This window comes from Megalobrama amblycephala, linkage group LG4 (genome assembly GCF_018812025.1).
Source record: "Megalobrama amblycephala isolate DHTTF-2021 linkage group LG4, ASM1881202v1, whole genome shotgun sequence".
NCBI lineage: Eukaryota > Metazoa > Chordata > Actinopteri > Cypriniformes > Xenocyprididae > Megalobrama > Megalobrama amblycephala.
Window position 1 is genome coordinate 56023161 of NC_063047.1, and position 19007 is coordinate 56042167.

The following is a 19007-nucleotide window of genomic DNA, read 5'->3' on the forward strand; positions in this document are numbered from 1 at the left end:
TGTATGGGTTTTAATAGAGTGTCAGTCCCTCGATCCTGAACACCCAAAGACCTTCGCACACAGAAAATAATTAGAAAGTGCGAGTTTTGACCAGGTTTTGACGTGCGAATCTAAATGTGTTCGCAAAAAGGAACATAAAATTGGATCACGTGACATGCAAATTGATTGACCAAGCCAATCTGACAGGTGCGTTTACCAGTCAAAATGAAGCGCCACGCGACTTCTGACCTGTTGGAAAAAAACTTGAGGTAATCGGTATAAAATTGTTTTGAAAAATCCGTTTTTCTTCATTAAAAATCTGTATACAGTTAGCAGAAATTATCTTTATGGTCATGTGTTACGTTTCTTTGCTATGGTGAGTTTAAATTTTCCCCCAATAATGAAAATTTCGCCTATAGACGGCTGCGAAGACGTTGTGATTATCAGTTAAGAAAATGTGTTTTTCAGGTTTCTTTTGCTAGGTTTATGTCCTATATCTATTACTGATTCCATACCTATTGGTAAGCAAATAAAATTATTAAAAGTTCAAAAGGTTTAGGTAATGCTTTTCTATAGACAGTTGGACGATGGACAAGGTGTGATAAATGTGTTTATTTCTCAGGTATGTTCAGGACAGAGTGCCATGATCGTCATTTCTGGTTGTCTGTCAACTCAAATTTTCTTGGCTACAAATTTAGATTTGATGTTCAAGGTATTCAGGTTTTTTTTTTTTTTTTTTTTTTCCTTCATTTTTCTTTTTCCTTTAATTAACTGGATGTTAATGTCAAAATTTAAGAAGCCTGAATGCATCACTGAATAGTTTCTGGTTTGAAGCACATTGTGTGGGTGAATTAAGGTAATCTGGGACAGTTTTGTCATTTTGACTTCTGCAAGTCAGCACACTTGTTGACCCACAAATAACACCTCAATCACAGGACAAACAACTAATATATCATAATGACTTACTTGATCTTAAAGGGATAGTTCACCCAAAAATGAAAATTCTGTCATTTACACACCCTTATTTTGTTCCAAACCAGTACGAGTTTCTTTCTTTTGTTGAACACAAAAGATGATATTCTAAAGATTGCTGGTAACCATGCAGTTGATGGTAGTTATTGACTTCCATAGTAGGAAAAAAAATATTATATTAAAAAAATATATAAAATATTCACATTGGAAGTCAATGTCTACGGTCAACTGCCTGGATACCAGCATTTTTCAGAATATCTTCTTCTGTGTTCAACAGGAGAAAGAAACTCATACTAATTTGAAACAACATAAGGGTGAGTAAATGATGACAGAATTTTAATTTTTGGGTGAACTTTTTCTTTAAGGTTGAGTAGACTTGCTTATGATGGAGAAAAAAATTACACCTCAGAGTTTAAATATAAAACATTGTTCATTGTCCCAGGTTACCCTAATTTGCCTTGCAGCTGGTAATTGAAATTATGTAATTGTCTTCATTCTCACAGCAGACTCTGAGGTCCATGAGGTTTCTGGTCAGTGGGCAGCAGAGTGTGGCTATACTATGACTCTTGACTCCTGGGGTGACTTGCTACTGCGTGTTTCCTACTTGGCCTGTCTGGTGGAGAACCAGGTAATATATACTCAAATGTCACTCAAAATAAGGCTTTTCTATACAACAACAGTTCAAAGTCACTACATCTGTCAAATTCTTAAAAAACAATAAATAAATAAATTTATTTATAACTATAAATAAATAACTGTAAAAGTGCTACAGCAAAACAGTTAACCAATTAACAGGTTACCTTACCACATACTGAGAAATCGGTAAATGTTTTTTTTTTTTTTTTTTGAATTTCTAGCAACAGCAATCAATTCCCCCTCCCACCCTATACCCCGTATGCTAATTATGTTTTTATAAGCATGAGAGCACAACGGTTGGCAATGTTGGTTGTTTTTGGTTTCAGAGGGAGGCAGAATTTCGATTGCTTGTGTGGTTTATAAATCAGGACTCAAATGGGGAGGAGTTATCCTACCCTTTACTGCTCACCTGCCCTCTTCAGGTCCCATGGGGGCCTCGGGAGCTTGTCTGTGAGCAGAACTACATGGAGGTGGAATGAATCTCTTCTATTTTGTATTTATAAATTTTAAATTTCCAAATATAAAACCATTGTGTAGAAACAAAATTCAGTCCATTGATGCTTTTCTATTCCCTAGGTGTCTGTGCTGAAGCAGCTGCCTCCTAATAATCACATGGGCACAGCGTGGGTAACCCCAGCCCCTGTAGTAAGAGACTGTGTGCATTTGGACAGTTTGGATTTAATGTGTCTGAAATTATCATGTGTCTTTCATGACTAGCTGCACCTGTGAACTGAGTTAACTTCCATTGTTAGGTTTTGACTAATTTTACTCACGCCATTTTTTTGAGCCAGCCATTCTTGCTATGCAGCCATAAGAGATCTTGCTCCCTGGTGTAGCCTGTGTTTCCCAGGTTTTTATTTATTTATTTATTTTTTTTTTTTTTTACCTTTTGCTTGCTCACTGGGTGATTAAATCACTGTCTGTTGACTTTTTCACAGGTGAGCCATATGACCAATCTCTTTAGCACAATATAATATTCAACCAAAAACTTTACCAGGAAAAGCAATTTTCAACCACAGTAAAGGATGGCATCACATTATATTAATTCTGCCTGAATTCAGAGATGCTACTTAATTTTCCGCCATAAACTATATTCCTCAACATTGTAGCTTAAATGATTGCTAATTAAATTTGGATAAAGTTAAACTCTCATCAGACTCCTTGTCTGTCAGATATTTTACAGTTAAGACAACCTAATTGTATCTTCACTGATGCTTTTTGAGAATTGTGTTTTGTTTTTTTTGTTTTTTTTAAACAACAAAACAGACCATTATCTGCCTGAGTGTCAGACTTTTCACCCGTGATATCCGATCATGTTTTCATTAAATGAAATCTTTGCGAATCGCTTGGTCTCTCTTTGAACAAATCTGACCAATGTTTAAATTTCTTAATAGAACTATACAGATTTATTTTAAATCTCTTTAAATCTCTATCAATTGCACTGATGACTAGACAATACTATAAAAAGTATATAGCATGATCTAAAATCTGGAGGATCATGTGTATCATCGTATATCGTCCAACCCTAAAACTTGCTCTACAATAAAGCACTAAAAGGCATTACATACAAAACAGTATGACTTTCTGTAAACCTGCACTGAGCCAATGTTTATTTTGAAATGCACTATACAAATAAATTTGACTTGATTGTCTTGGCCACTCAAAAAGATTGTAATTCTATTTGGTGCTGCTACTGGTACAGAAATTACACAATTCACCCTTTAAGTGTTGTGTAGCCCTCCCCAGCTATCAATACAGTACTTGTGATTATTATTATTATTTTTTTTTTTTTTTTTTTGGTGGATCATCTTAGGAGCTAGATGATGGTTTGAGGGAATGGAGGGTGGTATTCCGCATACCAGTACTTCATCAGGAGGGTGGCATGAGGGAGGAGACTGTGCCAGTGAGAATGGCACACCTGCTGGGCTACCACATTAACACCACTGACAGTCGCATCCTCCTGCGTTGTGCCTACAGATCCAAACTGGCATACATGCTACAGGTAAAGGATAAAGCAGAGGACTAGATTACTAATCCCATCTAGACAGCAGCTCGAGTTAATTGATTTTTCTACATTTCAATGTGTTTTTTTTTTTTTTTTTTGCCACAATGATCATGTGAAATGCACTACATGACTGCACAGATATTTGCCCTAATTTGTCGTCTGGAGGAGTTGAGGCTTGGTGCTGGTTTTTGGCAGTCGGAGTTGACAGATTTTACATAAGATTAGATAATGTACAATTGAAACCCTTTCCAAACATGTTTGATTTTGAGCCGATTTTAGAAGACCTCTTGTGTTGTCTAGTGTATTCCAGCCTTAAGCTGCTAGATCTTATCTTAAATTCTTGACATTGGTTTAACACCAGTTGTTAAAGGAATTGAAGAATACTCCGCCCAAAAATGTCATTTTGTCATTTACTCACTTTTATGTTGTTCCAAAACTGTATGACTTTATTCTGTGTAACATAAAAGGAAATATTTAGAAGAAGATACTTTGATATTTTGGAATTCAGTTGGTTTCAATGTTTCAAAATTATATTTTGTGTTCCGCTGAAGGAAGTATTTCCGCTGAAATACAGGTTATGAATGACATGAGGGTGATAAAAGAAAAGTCCACCCAAAAATGAAAGTTCTGTTAAGTCAGTGCTAATGTTCCTTGGTATAAGAGCCTAAATTTTAATTTCACTGTGAGCTGTTATAAAAATCATTGTTTGTCTGAATGGTTTCAGTTGGGTGAGACTGATGTGGAAGTGGTCAGTGCCACCATCTTGTACAAGCTTAAATGGACCCTGTTGACTATGGACATGTCAGTGGCCTGCACTATGAGTATGTTGTTCTTGCCATCTCCCATTTTAGTCCTCCCAGTCAATATATCGCTCAAACTGTTGCTTAAGATCTACTATGTTTCTGAACTGTTTCTGATCTCTTTCATGCAAACGTTCACCACCTCTTCAAATCCTTTTGTAGGTCAGGCCCGAATGGATGGTTCAGATGTGTTGTGGTCTCTCCCACGCAACCTCCCCCCTCTTGTCCACCCTCCCTTCATAGAAAAGGGCCTTAAGTTGGGTGTTGGAGGACGTTACCTGTCTGAGTGTGTTGCCCACCAGCGTGGTTACATGATTCATGACAACAATGGAACACTGGAGATCCGTATTCCATTTGGTGCTGAAGGAGGATCTATCAAGGTATCCCAGAGATCATATGCCCTCAGTGTTTAGTTTGTGCGTGCGTGCGTGCGTGCGTGTGTGTGTGTGTGCGCGTGCATGCGTGTGTGTGTGTTTAAGTGTGGTCAAATCAAAAATTATTAGTATATTTTTACTAGTGGGTGCAGGAGGACACTATAGTTCATTTATGTAAGTGAGGATGGCAAAATAAAGTAAACTGTGACATATTATACCCAAAAATTCTTCATACAATGGACTACCAGTAAAATTTATAAAAATTTGGAACCAAAAATTATTCAGACACTTTGACCTAACCATGTTTTGCTGGCGTGTTGTCTGACATAAGATAAATTTTTTTTGATAGTTTAACTCTGAGATCTTGTCATATTTTATTACCATTTTTTTTTAAAACTATAGTGAATAAACTGTATTAATGAATGAAATGTTCAAGGTGTCTGAATAAATTGATATATTTTGGTGTGTGTTATACATTTTTCCTTTACCCAAATATAAACATTTTAAATTTTGTGTTTCTGTTACCAACTGTCTACCCCCCCTTGGTCAGAGTCACGTGATTGATGGACATTACTCTCAGTCATATTTTGTGGACGTCTTCCTGTTGCGTGAATGGGAGGATACAGCGTGGAGTCTGACTCGGCAACGGACATTCAGAACACTTTTTATTTATCGCCTGCCCCGACCAGTCACGCTTATTAACAGTGAGAAACACAAGCCAAATCACTTACACATTCTTCTGTAGCTGCTTTGTTACTTTTGTCTCACTTAAGCCCTGGGTATACTTCGGCCGTCCGCGTTCGTGCACCGTCCGCATGACGTAATTTTCGTCATGCGGAGGGCTCGCGGCCGGCCGCACACCCTGGCCGCGTGCAGGCCAAATTTCGAGACCGCGCGGACAGTCCGCGTGCAACAGCGCATGCGCAAGCAGTATAGAACAGTCCACTAGGTGGCAATACGCACAGTATTGAGCACAGTGTTCAGCCGTCAAAGAAGAGTGTGATAAAACCGGTTTAAAAACACGCTTGAAGAAAGAGAAAAACACGACAATGGACAGCGAACTTGACCAGCGTTTGTGCAAAAATATTAGAAAGTAACCACATTTGTACAATTCAGGGCTCGCGGCCGGCCGCACACCCTGGCCGCGTGCAGGCCAAATTTCGAGACCGCGCGGACAGTCCGCGTGCAACAGCGCATGCGCAAGCAGTATAGAACAGTCCACTAGGTGGCAATACGCACAGTATTGAGCACAGTGTTCAGCCGTCAAAGAAGAGTGTGATAAAACCGGTTTAAAAACACGCTTGAAAAAAGAGAAAAACACGACAATGGACAGCGAACTTGACCAGCGTTTGTGCAAAAAGATTAGAAAGTAACCACATTTGTACAATTCATGTTTAAAGGTCCCGTTCTTCGTGATCCCATGTTTCAAACTTTAGTTGGTGTGTAATGTTGTTGTTAGAGTATAAATAAAATCTGTAAAATTTTAAAGCTCAAAGTTCAATGCCAAGCAAGATATTTTATTTAACAGAAGTCGCCTACATCGAACGGCCAGTTTGGACTACATCCCTCTACTTCCTTCTTTAATGACGTCACTAAAACAGTTTTTTGACTAACCTCCGCCCACAGAAATACACAAGAGTTGCGTTTGCAGAGTGTGTTTGTCGCCATGTCGTCGAAACGCTGTTATTTTCATCCCGCATTCCAATCACCGGGTCTGATTCCGGCTCAAATTGATAAGGTAAAATTAAAGACATGTTTACAATAACACTGAGCGCATGCATCTCCACGTTATGGTAAGAGGCGTGACTTTTCCGGGCACGGTGCGCTCAGAGCTATCGAATCACAACACAGGAACCGCTGGCACAATCAGAACTCGTTACGTATTTCTGAAGGAGGGACTTCATAGAACAAGGAAGTCATCAGCCCGTTTTTATGACAGTGGAAACAGCGGTATACAGATAAGTAAATTATGTGAAAAATACCGTGTTTTTTTTTTTTTTTTTTTTTTTTTTTTTCACGCGAAACATGAACACGTTATATTACACACTATAAACACAATCAAAGCTTCAAAAAACCACGGAAAAAAAGGGACCTTTAAAGAGTACAAAGACTTATTTAGGGTGGCAAATTCATGGAGGGGATAAGTAAAATATGGGAAAGGATGCACTTCTTTCCTTCTCCGATCATGTCCAGTGAATGTCACGTTGATGACACGACTCAGTGCTGCTCTCCGATGTCAGGTAGAGCATAGAAAAAAGCTGTACTGCGCATGTGACGAACGCAGTCATCCGCGCGCATCTGTGGTGTAGTATACTTTGAAAGACGCGCGGACGTGACTGCGCGTGTGACGCGTCCGGGCGCAGAAAGTGAAGTATACCCGGGGCTTTAGCCTGACTATCTCCATGAAGTCCTGTCCACTTTGCATTCTGGCAAGGTACCACCTACTTGCAGAGGTCAAGGCCATCTCTCTCTCTCTGCCAATGTAGAGACCGTGCCCTCACAGGGAGAGTTCTCCATTTCCTTGTGCTGTTTTCCTCATGATGTTTCTCTGGGGAATGTGACCGTAGCAGGTCAGCTGGTGCTCTGGGAGGAAATGGAAAGGAATGGTGTTCGTCTCTCTCAAAACCCTTTCCCAAACAACACATACATGTATCTGTTTCAGATGCCCTTCTATCATCCATTCGTCTCACAGAAGGTGATGGACCACATACATTTGTCAAAGTGTTTTTATTGATATTTTTTATAAAGCATGCGTCCTTCCCTCTCTGGTGGTTTAGTATTTGGGAGACCGGTTAAGAAGATACACTTTCTCTGGGGTCTTCTCTTTCATTCTGTCTCCTGATGGAGAGATCTACAACTATCCGGCTACTGTTGAGGCAGACCTGCAGGATGTAGGTATGTAATGTCCACCCACAAAAAGTTAGTTTAACCCATCTTGTTGGCCATTGGCCAAAGCTATTTACACTTGCTCTGTCAACCATTGTATTGAGTCAGACAATTACTAAAGAAACTTGCCTGGTAACTGGAAAAGTGGCATAGGAAGCAAGAATAACAGATTTCGCTTTTGACATGACCAACTCGAGTTTGAGCATCAATTTATGATTGTAATAAAAATAATCATTTACACTGAATGTTGTCATTTGTTGGAAATCTCAGAAGCGAAGACCAGGAGACATGGATGAATCTTCAGCAGGATTCTTTATTGAGAACACGTGCTGTCGGTAGCTGCAGTCATCAAATCTAACTAAGGCAGTGTACATTGAAGTTTATATACATTTTAGGGGGCAGTGTTTAGGGATAGAGACAAAGCACCAGGGAGACTACCTTAAACAAAGCATGCCTATGAAGTATTCAGGTATAGGAACCTGCCCCAGACTCTAGAGTGTCGCCAGTCCTAATCCAATCAGCATACCTATTCAAAGAATGGGACTCCAAGAGCCATTAATGACAAAAGGTGAGAATCTCAGTAATCTGACTCATTAGACATAAAATAAAGAGAACAGGAACTGGCAGAAAACTCTTGCTGGAAACTTTGCTAAACGGAATCATTCATCTGATGTCATCATCTTTACCTTAAAATGCTAAATGCAATATACTTCACCTTAGTATTTCATGTGATGTTATGTCAGGACGTAGGATCATCAGATCTTAAACAGATTCTTAAATTTGTAATCCCATACATTGCATACTGTTTTGTAATGTACTACAAAACACTGAGGTTCAAATAGTATCTACTGCTATTAGCAGCAAGTATAAATGGCATCTAACACCATTTACATTTTGCAAATGGCGTCCGACTAGTATGTGTATAGTGCAAAGAAAATTTTGTTTTCACTTTGTGTAAATGGCATCTTTTGCTGTTTGCACATACAAATAGCCTCTCTTAAAAAAAAGAAAAAGAAAAACAAAAAGCTCTTTAAAACAAATAAGCTAATCTCAAAATGAATTTCCGTGTGTCATACTGTACATTATAATGTTGTGATGTCTTAAATTCACTTGTGGTATCTAAAAAATTTTATTTACTTCCTGAACAAGTGAGTACAAGTTGCTTTTACATACAATTTTAATGCCATAGTATTAGTGCATCCGGTAACACTTTACAATAAGGTTCATTTAGTTAACATTAATTACATTAGTTTACATGAACTAATAATGAACTGCACTACTTCAGCATTTATTAATCTTATTGTTAATTTCAACATTTACTAATATATTCATAGATGCAAACTCCTCACCTTTAGGTAAGAACTCACCTTTTTGAGATCAAAATAGGTCACCTGTGAGATTTGCATAGATCCAATGAGAAAGTGTTTTATGGGGGGTAGGGGGTCTTACAAGGTTATCCTGCATAGCATTTCATTATTTATTACATGAGATTTTAACCAAATGTTGATTTTTGGTCAAATGTTGCAACAATGTTAATTTTTTTGCAAGAAAAATTACAGTTTTGAACATTTAAGGGATTTTTACACTTATTTTTTTATTACCCGTAAGTAACTACAAATGAGCATGTAAAGCCAATATCTTTAAAAAAAAAAAAATTGTGCGCAGCACGTATTGTATTTTTAACATTAGTTAATGCACTGTGAACTAACATGAACAAACTATAAACATTAACAAAGATTAATAAAAACAGTAACAAATGTATTGCTCATGGTTAATTCATGTTAGTTAACACATTAACTAACGTTAACATGAACCTTATTGTAAAGTGTTACCATGCATCCAAACAAAATCCACCTCCTACATGTAGTTTCTGGTTTGGTACCACTGTCCACTGTTTTCACGTTATTAGTTTTTCATGTGAGCCATACTCTTTCGAACTAAATGGCTAGAGCAAAAACCCCTTAACCCTTTAACTGCCTAGTACATGAATGCAGCAACAAATCTGAATCTGTCCTTTATTAATGGAGCAATTACAGAATGCATTTGTTTTATCTGTGTCCATGTTTCTCAGTACTGCCAAAGCTGGAAGGAGAATGTACAGTGCGAGGTGTGCGTACATTGGCTTACTATGGTAATGTAGACTCCTCTGAGTGGAGTTTGTATGTAGGAGGAATGAGGCTTGACTGGGAGCTGGTGGAGCTGGGGGGATTCTCTCTGGATCCGCATGAGCTCTACCTCAGCCTGGAGGTGCCACTTTACGCCCCTGGCATGGCCTATGAGGTACATGAAAGGCCCTGAGACCAGCCGTTATTTATTGAAATCATGTAAGATGATTGGTATCAACTTTAATAATTTAAACACTGAAAGATCAATATAGTGTTTTCCTCTGTTTCTTAGGGCTTGGGACTGCAAGGTCTGTTAGTGAGTGTGCTGGTGAGTTTAGTTCATCTGGAAACAGCAGAAGAACAGACTCATGTGCAGCGCTGTGTGTTCCCTGTGAGAGAGTTACTGGGTAATTTATACAAACCACTGTACTCTTGAGCTATACATACCGGAACTTTATCCAGAAGATCAAAAAACATGTTCCTTCTCTGTGCAGTGTGTTTGCCTGATGGAAGAATGGTGGTGATGGTTGACACAGCTGGTGCTTCTTCCCCAGTGAACCCCAATCACACAGCCCTCTTGGATCCTGCCTGTAGACCATTAGAGACTGACCACTCCAGGGCCATATTCAGCTTCTCCATAGACTCCTGTGGCACTGTTGCAACAGTAGGAGCTTGTCAGCCTCAGTGTATAGAGAAATATTGAAAAGTTTTTAGTTTAAGCAATGCATAGTGACTGTATTTTAGTCTTGAAGGGATGGTTCACCCTAAAATGAAAACTATCCCATGATTTACTCACCCTCAAGCCAAGGTGTATACGATTTATCACAATCTGAGATGCACTATATTGCCAAAAGTTTTGGGACGCCTGCCTTTACATGCACATGAACTTTTAATGACATCCCATTCTTAATCCGTAGGGTTTAATATGGAGTTGGCCCATCCTTTGCAGCTATTACAGCTTCAACTCTTCTGGTTTAGGAGTGCATTTATGGGAATTTTTGACCATTCTTCTAGAAGCGCATTTGTGAGGTCAGGCACTGGATGTTGGACGAGAAGGCCTGGCTCACAGTCTCTGCTCTAATTCATTCCAAAGGTGTTCTATCGGGTCGAGGTCAGGACTCTCTGCAGGCCAGTCAAGTTCCTCCACACCTTGCTTTGTGCACTGGTGTGTAGTCATGTTGGAACAGGAAGGGGCCATCCCCAAACTGTTCCCACATTGTTGGGAGCATGAAATTGTCCAAAATGTCTTGGTATGCTGAAGCATTAAGAGTTCCTTTCACTGGAACTAAGGGCTAAAAGAAGGCTTGTTATGAATACTGATGATTCATTTTGGGTTTTTGACTTTTCTTCATAACTCCATTTCCTGTTCCCACTTCGGTTTCACTCTATCACTTCTCATTTTCCAATTAACGGTTTCAAATATTCTTAATCATAATGTATAATTAATGAATTAATATTTCCCCTTTGAGCTAATATCGCTACAATGCGTATGGTCGTCCGCTGGAAGCTAGTTATTTGAATTTGTGAAATGTTGTTTATATATGGATATTTTTCTCATACAACCAAATACCCTCTGGAGCCGTAAGTATTACTTTGATTATGGATGGATGCGTTTTTTTTTTTTTTTTTTTTTTTTTCAAAATGTGCCCCAAAACCCCCCCCACCCCCCACCCCCTCCTTCACAACTACTATAAACCTTGGAGGACTAAGGATATTTTTAATTATATCTCCGATTGTGTATGTCTGAAAGAAGATAGTCATATACACCTAGGATGGCTTGAGGGTAAGTAAATCATGGGTAAATCATAATTTTCGTTTTTGGGTGAACTATCCCTTTAAATATTTTTCATCTAAACTTGAAATTTTGAATATACTTGGTTCACACGTTTATTCAAAGATGGTTCCTCTATCTGTGCACTTGTTACAGAGTAATTATAAGTATCTATATTAACAACATATACCTACTATAGTGTTAGAGTTAGGAATAGGGTTTGGTTTAGGGTTAGTTGCATGTAATTATGGATAATTTACTGTTAATACATTAAGTACATGTAACAAGGACACTAAAATATAGTTACCCCTTTTTGTAATAGCATATTTTATATATATATATATATATATATATATATATATATATATATATATATATATATATATATATATTTTTTTTTTTTTTTTTTTTTTTTTAAATGCATCACCCATAATAATAATGCATTGCACTATTTACTACATTCTTCATTTTTTTTTTTTTTTTTTTTTTTTGGCTTGCAGAACTTTATAATTTAATTTTTAAACCTGTTTTAAATGCAGCATGATGGTGATCAGGTGATTTACAGGAATGAGGTGAGAAACACACCCCCTTTTCCTCCACACCTGAGACCTCTCAGCCAACCTCAACTATATTACAGGTATAAAACCCCTTTATAACAAATCAATAATGAACCCATAGTGCACAATTTGACAGATGAATACAGGGTGTTGTAGAGAATGTCAAATACGCATTGAACAACTAAATGGGGCTTACGAGAAAATCTATTTCTTAAGTAGTGATGCGCTTTTCCTGTGCAGCCCCAGCTCATTAAGCACATAAACTTTCAGACACATTCCTTATTGAATTCTCTGTATTTCTCTTGGGTTCAGGGTTCCACTTGGCTGTGTCCATCCGGAAAATGGAAATCGCACTCTTGCCATCTACCTGCCGTCCCATCCTCCTACACCTCCACCTATGAAACGCACACTCAAAACAGCCTCACTTTCACACACAAGGCATCTTGAGGACAGAGGTAAGGAACAGATCAGTCATTCACAAGATACCAGTTGTAACAGGTAAACAACCTACTGAGGTACTTGGGGACTCTCTTGGCAGACAATAGTAGTGCAACAGGCATCACAGGCCATTTCACATGGTATCTGCCTCCTTTGGTTTTCAAATAATCTGTCACATGGTAGAAGACAAAGTACTGTTGTGTGTAATTGGACAAACTGCCTTTTCCCTTCCCATTAGTCCGTTTTTATATCATAGTTATTTTGCTATGCACTGTTATTTGGTTTTTTGGTATTTGGTATATTTTTAATTAAAAGTTTGTGTTGTGGAACATTTATTCTGCTCACAATAGAAAAAAAGACAGACAAAATGCACTTAATGGTCTAAGTTTTTGTTAGACTGGGTAAACCCAGCCTGATCTGCCGGCGATTTGATTTCGCCCGGCAACTCAGTCTGGAAACCCGTACATTAATTTCTACTGCTTCTGTTGCACTTTTGCGGGAACCAATCACAGACTGTCTTATCCACCTTGCTTGCTATTGGCAGGTATAACAAGATGACGATAGAGAAGCGACGGCAAGCATGACCATCAATCCAATTCCTTTTAACCTCTCGACAATGCTGAATGACTTTAGTTTAGCAAACAAATCGCTTGAGTGGGTGTAAATACCACTCACTTTCATGTTTTTGTTTTGTTTTTTTGTACAACCTGCAAAAATCGCTTGATGCCATTGCTGATTGTGCAAACCGCTGATCAATGCTGCAAACCAATACAAACTAAACCTGTCTGGAGTTTTCGCGTCGCTCTGCAAAGTACGTCACCCGGATCGTTGATCTGATTGGTTGAAGGACTATCCAATTGCGTGAATAATGCTCGTTGATCACGCCTCTTGTGCAGTAGAAAATGCATACAGACTCCTCAGACCAATGTTCAATTTTAAATTGAGCTTGGTCTGGTGATAGCCAGACAAAGTTTTTGTGTTTCTAGGATGGAATTGCAGGGATTTGTGAGATTTGTTATAGAAGCTAAATTACTGTATTTTTTTTTAATAGTTTAATTTTGTAAAATTAAAACCAAGGCAACATTTCAATGACTAATTTTTATAAACAAAATCAGATTTATATCATTTAACATTTTATTTATTGAAGGCTTACAAAAATAAGGTTTACATTTCAACTAGTACTTCAAAAAATTACATCATAGAGGTTCAGCTGACAAAATTTGGGAACCCTGGTTCTGAATATTATATTTCTCAATTGCACTAAAGCTAACAGGCTATTAAGATTAATGTAACTTTACATATACATTCTTAAAGCATTAATTTCTTTATTCAATATACTTACAGATCAAAAAATGCACTCCATGCCAGCTGGAGGATGACACCCATAAAGGTAATCATGTTTATTATTATTTAATCATGTATATTAAGGTAAATCTGCTCTTATTAAAAAAAAAAAATGCACAAATGAGTCGTAAATGTTATATTGGGTGACCTGTGAATAGGGCATTTCTACACTCACCGGCCACTTTATTAGGTATACCTGTACTGCTTGTTAATGCAAAAATCAAATTAGCTCACCACATGGCAGCAACTCAAAGCATTTAGGCATGTAGACATGGTCAAGATCAGTGCTGCCAATTAAGCAATTTTGTCGCTAGATTTAGCGACTTCCCCGCGACTTGATACTTCCCAAAATCACTGAGGAATGTTTCCAGCACATTGTTGAATCTATGCCATGATGAATTAATGCAGTTCTGAAGGCAAAAGGGGTCCATCTCGGTACTAGCAAGATGTACCTAATAAAGTTGCTGGTGAGTGTATATTGGCATTAATAATCAAAAACCTTTGAGACCTATTGCCTTGGACGCAGCATAATGCAGAGTAAACTCCAAGACTATTGTTGTATCCATTTTTATCCCAATTGTTTTCTTAACATTGGGGTAAACATGGAAAAGGAGTTAATTGAAAATATTTTTAATTGTTTGTTTTTGTGTGTTGAATTTATTACAAATGTAGCAATAACAACTTGCCTGCACTTTCTATGGAGCTGAAGGTGGAGCCTGACAGCACAATGAAAGGGGCTTGTCCTGTTACCTCATGACAACAACAGATCTGTCCAATAAAACTTTCTTTTTGATTAACAATCCATGCTTCCATTTTGACATTTGTAAAATCCTCTTGATTTACTTAATTTTTCTAAAGATGACATCGGTAAAGGGGTTTACTAATTGGCCCCAACTTCCCGTTTCAATAGGAAAGATCACACACCGGAAGGAGTTGTTTCTCAGACAGTTTCATGGAGTCTTGAACAGTCAGTTTTTTGCATATTTAAAAAAAAAAGCATCAAAGAGTGACCGGAAACTATTGGGGAGAGAGGATGAGTAAGATGGGTAGCGATTACCACTGGTACTTTTAGGACAAGTCAGTTGGAGTCAACTTTGAGTGTTTTGACTGGTTGTCTGTGAGATTTGGTACTGCTCTCTCACATTCCGTCGTCTCTGATGATCAGTGGTTACTTCTAGCACGTTCTCTGCTGGAAACCAGCCCTTCTTTCCATCATAGAGACGCATTCCTTCATACCAACCTTGAGGAGCGGAATGAACATGGAAATCAGTTTTAGTAACTGTTTTGGGTCCATTTAAGAATTTAAGGGATTTTATTTGTACCTTCACTGGTTTTGCGCAGCACATTGATGACATCAGATGGCTCTAAGCTAAGCTCGTCTGCCTGTTTTGCTACATATTGACTGATGCACTGCACTTGAGGACAGTCTGATAGAGAGAGAGGGAGACACACACACACGTGCATACGCGCGCACACACGTTATTTATAGAGCAGGATGCACTGTGTAACATGAAAACCTTTATAAGAAGCTTCCCCTATTATATTCTGGATAAGTCTATGTTGTAATTAATAGGATAGCCAAGTTTTTTTTTTTTTTTTTTTTTTTTTACCCAGTGGAACTCAAAAGGAGCTTTACATCCCAATTTTTGAAGCTTGACCGCTACTGGTCACCATTTACTTTCACATATTGAACTCAACAGCATTTCTGCTTATGTCGTCATTTTGTGCTCTATGGAAAAAGTTGAAACATTATGGCGTATAAAATGGCATGAAGGGGAGTAAATGACCACTGATTTAATTTTTTACTTTTCAGTTAGAGAAAATGCTAGATCACGGTACAATGTTTCCTACAGTGTCTGTGACTTAATAAATTGAAAGCTTACCCCAGTCCTCATAAATCTTCTCCTCCCAAAGTGCTCCATTAATCGATGGGAATGCAGCCATCCACCTATGCATGTCTGACCTGTAGAGAGGGTATAAAAAAGAATGAGAGGTATGAATGACTAAAAATGTAAAAACACTGGTTATTTCATAGAATAGAATAGAACTCATGAGCTACATAAATCTCACTCTGTGTTAGCCTTGAGCAGGTGTTCACAGGTGTGACCCCGATGGTTTTCCAGGAGGGTCAGACAGAAACAGTGATCCAAGTGTGGTCCAAGACCATTTTCTGTAGCCTGCACCTGAACCAGAGACCGATGAGCATGATCGATCACCACAAAGCGGTCTGGACAGCCACTGAGAGGAGGAGGCAGAAAAGGGCACCACTTAAGGTCAAAGATTCCCATGATTAATTCACTATATTGAGCAATGTTGGGAACCTGCACCATTGCACATTTTGGATGTCTCCCTCATCGATCACAGAAGCCTTGCAGTCTCTACTAATAAGCTGAGTTAAATCAGAAATATCCCACTCATGATTTAAGTTTTTATAGCCCAGTTTCACAGACAGGGCTTACACTAAGCCAGGATCAGGCCTTAGTTCAATTAGGGCATTTAAGTAGCTTTTATAAACATGCCCTAGAAAAAAAACATTACTGTTGTGCATCTTGAGACAAAACAAGATGTCAGTTGCAAATGTCAGTACAAGTTGCTTTCAATTAAAATGGCTACAATATGCATTTTAGTCTAGGACTAGCTTAAGCCTTGTCTGTGAAACCGGGTGTATGTTTCTTAAAAAAGGTGGTTGCTAACAAATTGCTTAATGCAGTGGTCTCAAACTCAATTCCTGGAGGGCCACAGCTCTGCACAGTTTAGCTCCAACCAGCTCCAACTCACACCTGCTTGGAAGTTTCTAGTAATCCTGAAGACCTTGATTAGCTGGATCAGGTGTGTTTGATTAGGCTTTGAGCAAAACTGTGCAGAGCTGTGGCCCTCCAGGAATTGAGTTTGAGACCACTGGCTTAATGGGACTATAGAGTCTGATGAGAACATTAAACTTAAGGGATATGAAACGCTGAACAGGAAAACTCATATACTGACTAGTCTGCTATTACAGCCTCTTTGTGTTTATACTCTCTAACAAATTATTCTAACTCAAACTTTCCAACTTGTAGATTTTAAATAAAGCTGATTGGTGGTGATGTTGGCTTAGTTCTTTATAGCCTAACTTAAGCTTTTTTACTTCTGCCAATTGCATTTAGGCTTCAAAAAGTTTTTGAAGATTATCATGATGAACAGAACTTATAAGAATCATGAACTTTTGCTGGAAACAGAGAATATTTTCTGAAAGTCAATGGAAAAATCAGTTTTTATCGAGGGAACCAGGGTGACGCTAACTTCATGATTATCACAGCAGTAAATGATAAAGCCTAGCTAAAAAGTTTTTTCCCCCTGCAGTTGTTGGTTTTAAAGATTAAGATTTTTTTTTTTCTTAACCCAGTTTATTGTTCATTGTCTACTATTAGTATGCCATTCTCCCCCAAAAATGTAAACACTGAACCCCCCCAGGCAAGGGTGTAACTTTGGTTTGAGAAGTGAGGGGGACACAAAATGGGGGAAAATGTTTTTGATTTGAATCCCATTTCCTGCATTTACATACATTTAGGGACTTTAGTGATACAAAGTCCAGGAAATAATTAAGTTGAGTCTAGCCTTACTTTCTTTGCTTAATAGGGGCCGATCGGCAAGACTTGAGAGAATAATTTTATAAAGTCAAAAATGTTCACCATTAATGTTTTGTGTGTGAATAAAATTTAAATAATGTGAGACTCAATTTCCACTGTTAAATTTTATTTCAAACTAACCGCTGTACCTGAAAATGTAATACATTTTCTGTCATATACATTGTTGACAGAAAATGCTGTGGTTTAAAGTGGACGTGTACACAGAATTTACTTTAAATATTTAGGTAACAGTCTGAAGTTGCCTACAGCAACTGTGTATGTTAAACGTTAGCTCAGTCAATGTTCAGCAGGGTCATCAATGGTCCCAGAGGTCATCCCACTGTCCACGGTGCTTCCGGTAGTGGCCACCAACATCATTGTGTGGGCCGCATAGGTGGCGGCGTCCACCACAGCTCACACTAAGCCTTCTGATTGCCAAAGAGGCCATCCATAAAAGGTTTATGGACCAAGTCATGGCTAGGGAGGCCATTCATTAACCTTTGTTGACCCAAGTCATGGCCAGGGAGGCTGTCCAATGAACCATGTTTGCCCCAAGCCATGGCCAAGGAGGCTGTTTATGAACTTTCCATGCTATGTCACATCCAATGAGGTTGTCTATACTAGCTATGTCATTGTCATGAATGTCATCTATGTTCCTGATCTGCCATGGCCTCCTGATCAATCAACTCCACCATGGTAGTCTACTACTCAACTGAGGTGGTCATCTCCTCTGCTAGCTCCACCCTGTTAGTCTCCATCACTTCTTGCCACCTGAACTCCCATGGTTTCATCCACTGCTCCAACATCCAGCCCCATCACTGTTCCTCGGTCCAGGCCGGCCATTACTTCATGGTCCAAGCCCACCATTGCACCATGATCCAGGCCTGCCACTGCTCCACAGTTCAGGTCCACCACTGTTCCATGGTTCAGGCCTGCCATTGCTATATATATATTATATGTATATATGTATATATATATATATATATATATATATATATATATATATATATATATATATATATATATATATATATATATATATATATATATATATATATATATATATATATATATATATATATAATAGCCCTCATGTATAGACCTTGTCTATCTTTGTTCCCTGTAACCTCTGTTGATAAGTGTCTTGTTTCTCAGTCAAGTCTAGCCAAGTTAAGTAATTTCAAGTCTGAGCCAGAGGGTGTTTAGCCGGCGTGGGACCATGGCTGACTCGTTATATGGGAACATGCATTCAGCTTTGGTTACAGGAGTGCAAGTTAAATATTTCTGCATTTCTGAGTTTAGCTTCAACCTTAATTAAATGCACCTGATTCATTCAGAAAGAAAAATGTTCAAGTGTATATTTAATATGATGTGTCTAGTGTTGACCTCAAATAGAGGGTATACAATGACATCACTTTCCCATTGGAACATGCCCCCTCAGCAAAAGAGTCTGCTGCATGACTGGATTTAATAGGAGAAACCTAGAGTAAAACAAACTATTACGCTAAAGGTTGGGCTCAATAGTGTTCCTTACA

At 38.4% G+C, this 19007-nt stretch overlaps 2 protein-coding genes across 8 annotated transcripts in view; one reads left to right on the forward strand and one right to left on the reverse strand.

Moving 5' to 3' along the window:
• LOC125267986 lies at positions 1–14669 on the forward strand. 5 transcript variants are annotated; one of them, XM_048190105.1, is made up of 19 exons: positions 1–248; positions 448–500; positions 602–691; positions 1455–1579; positions 1914–2057; positions 2164–2232; positions 3401–3589; positions 4317–4413; positions 4555–4772; positions 5317–5470; positions 7334–7461; positions 7544–7661; positions 9724–9932; positions 10050–10164; positions 10252–10421; positions 12068–12165; positions 12398–12540; positions 13868–13913; positions 14540–14669. In XM_048190105.1, exons 1-18 carry the CDS (start codon positions 205–207, stop codon positions 13900–13902), a joined length of 2199 nt encoding a protein of 732 aa, XP_048046062.1. In that variant the 5' UTR covers positions 1–204; the 3' UTR covers positions 13903–13913; positions 14540–14669. The 5 variants fall into 5 exon arrangements, with proteins under 5 accessions (XP_048046062.1, XP_048046060.1, XP_048046059.1 ...); XM_048190103.1 differs by having other exon boundaries at positions 1458–1579; positions 7253–7461; XM_048190102.1 differs by having other exon boundaries at positions 2–248; positions 7253–7461.
• The window catches only part of arhgef15a (Rho guanine nucleotide exchange factor (GEF) 15), a 16885-nt gene continuing 11517 nt past the window's right edge, over positions 13640–19007 (reverse strand). For all 3 annotated transcript variants that reach the window (XM_048190096.1, XM_048190097.1, XM_048190098.1), the window contains 4 exons: positions 15938–16105; positions 15751–15830; positions 15190–15294; positions 13640–15107 (listed from right to left, as the gene is read on the reverse strand). In XM_048190096.1, coding sequence (XP_048046053.1) covers positions 14956–15107; positions 15190–15294; positions 15751–15830; positions 15938–16105 — 505 coding nt within the window. In that variant the 3' untranslated portion in view covers positions 13640–14955. The remainder of the gene's footprint in view (positions 15108–15189; positions 15295–15750; positions 15831–15937; positions 16106–19007) is intronic.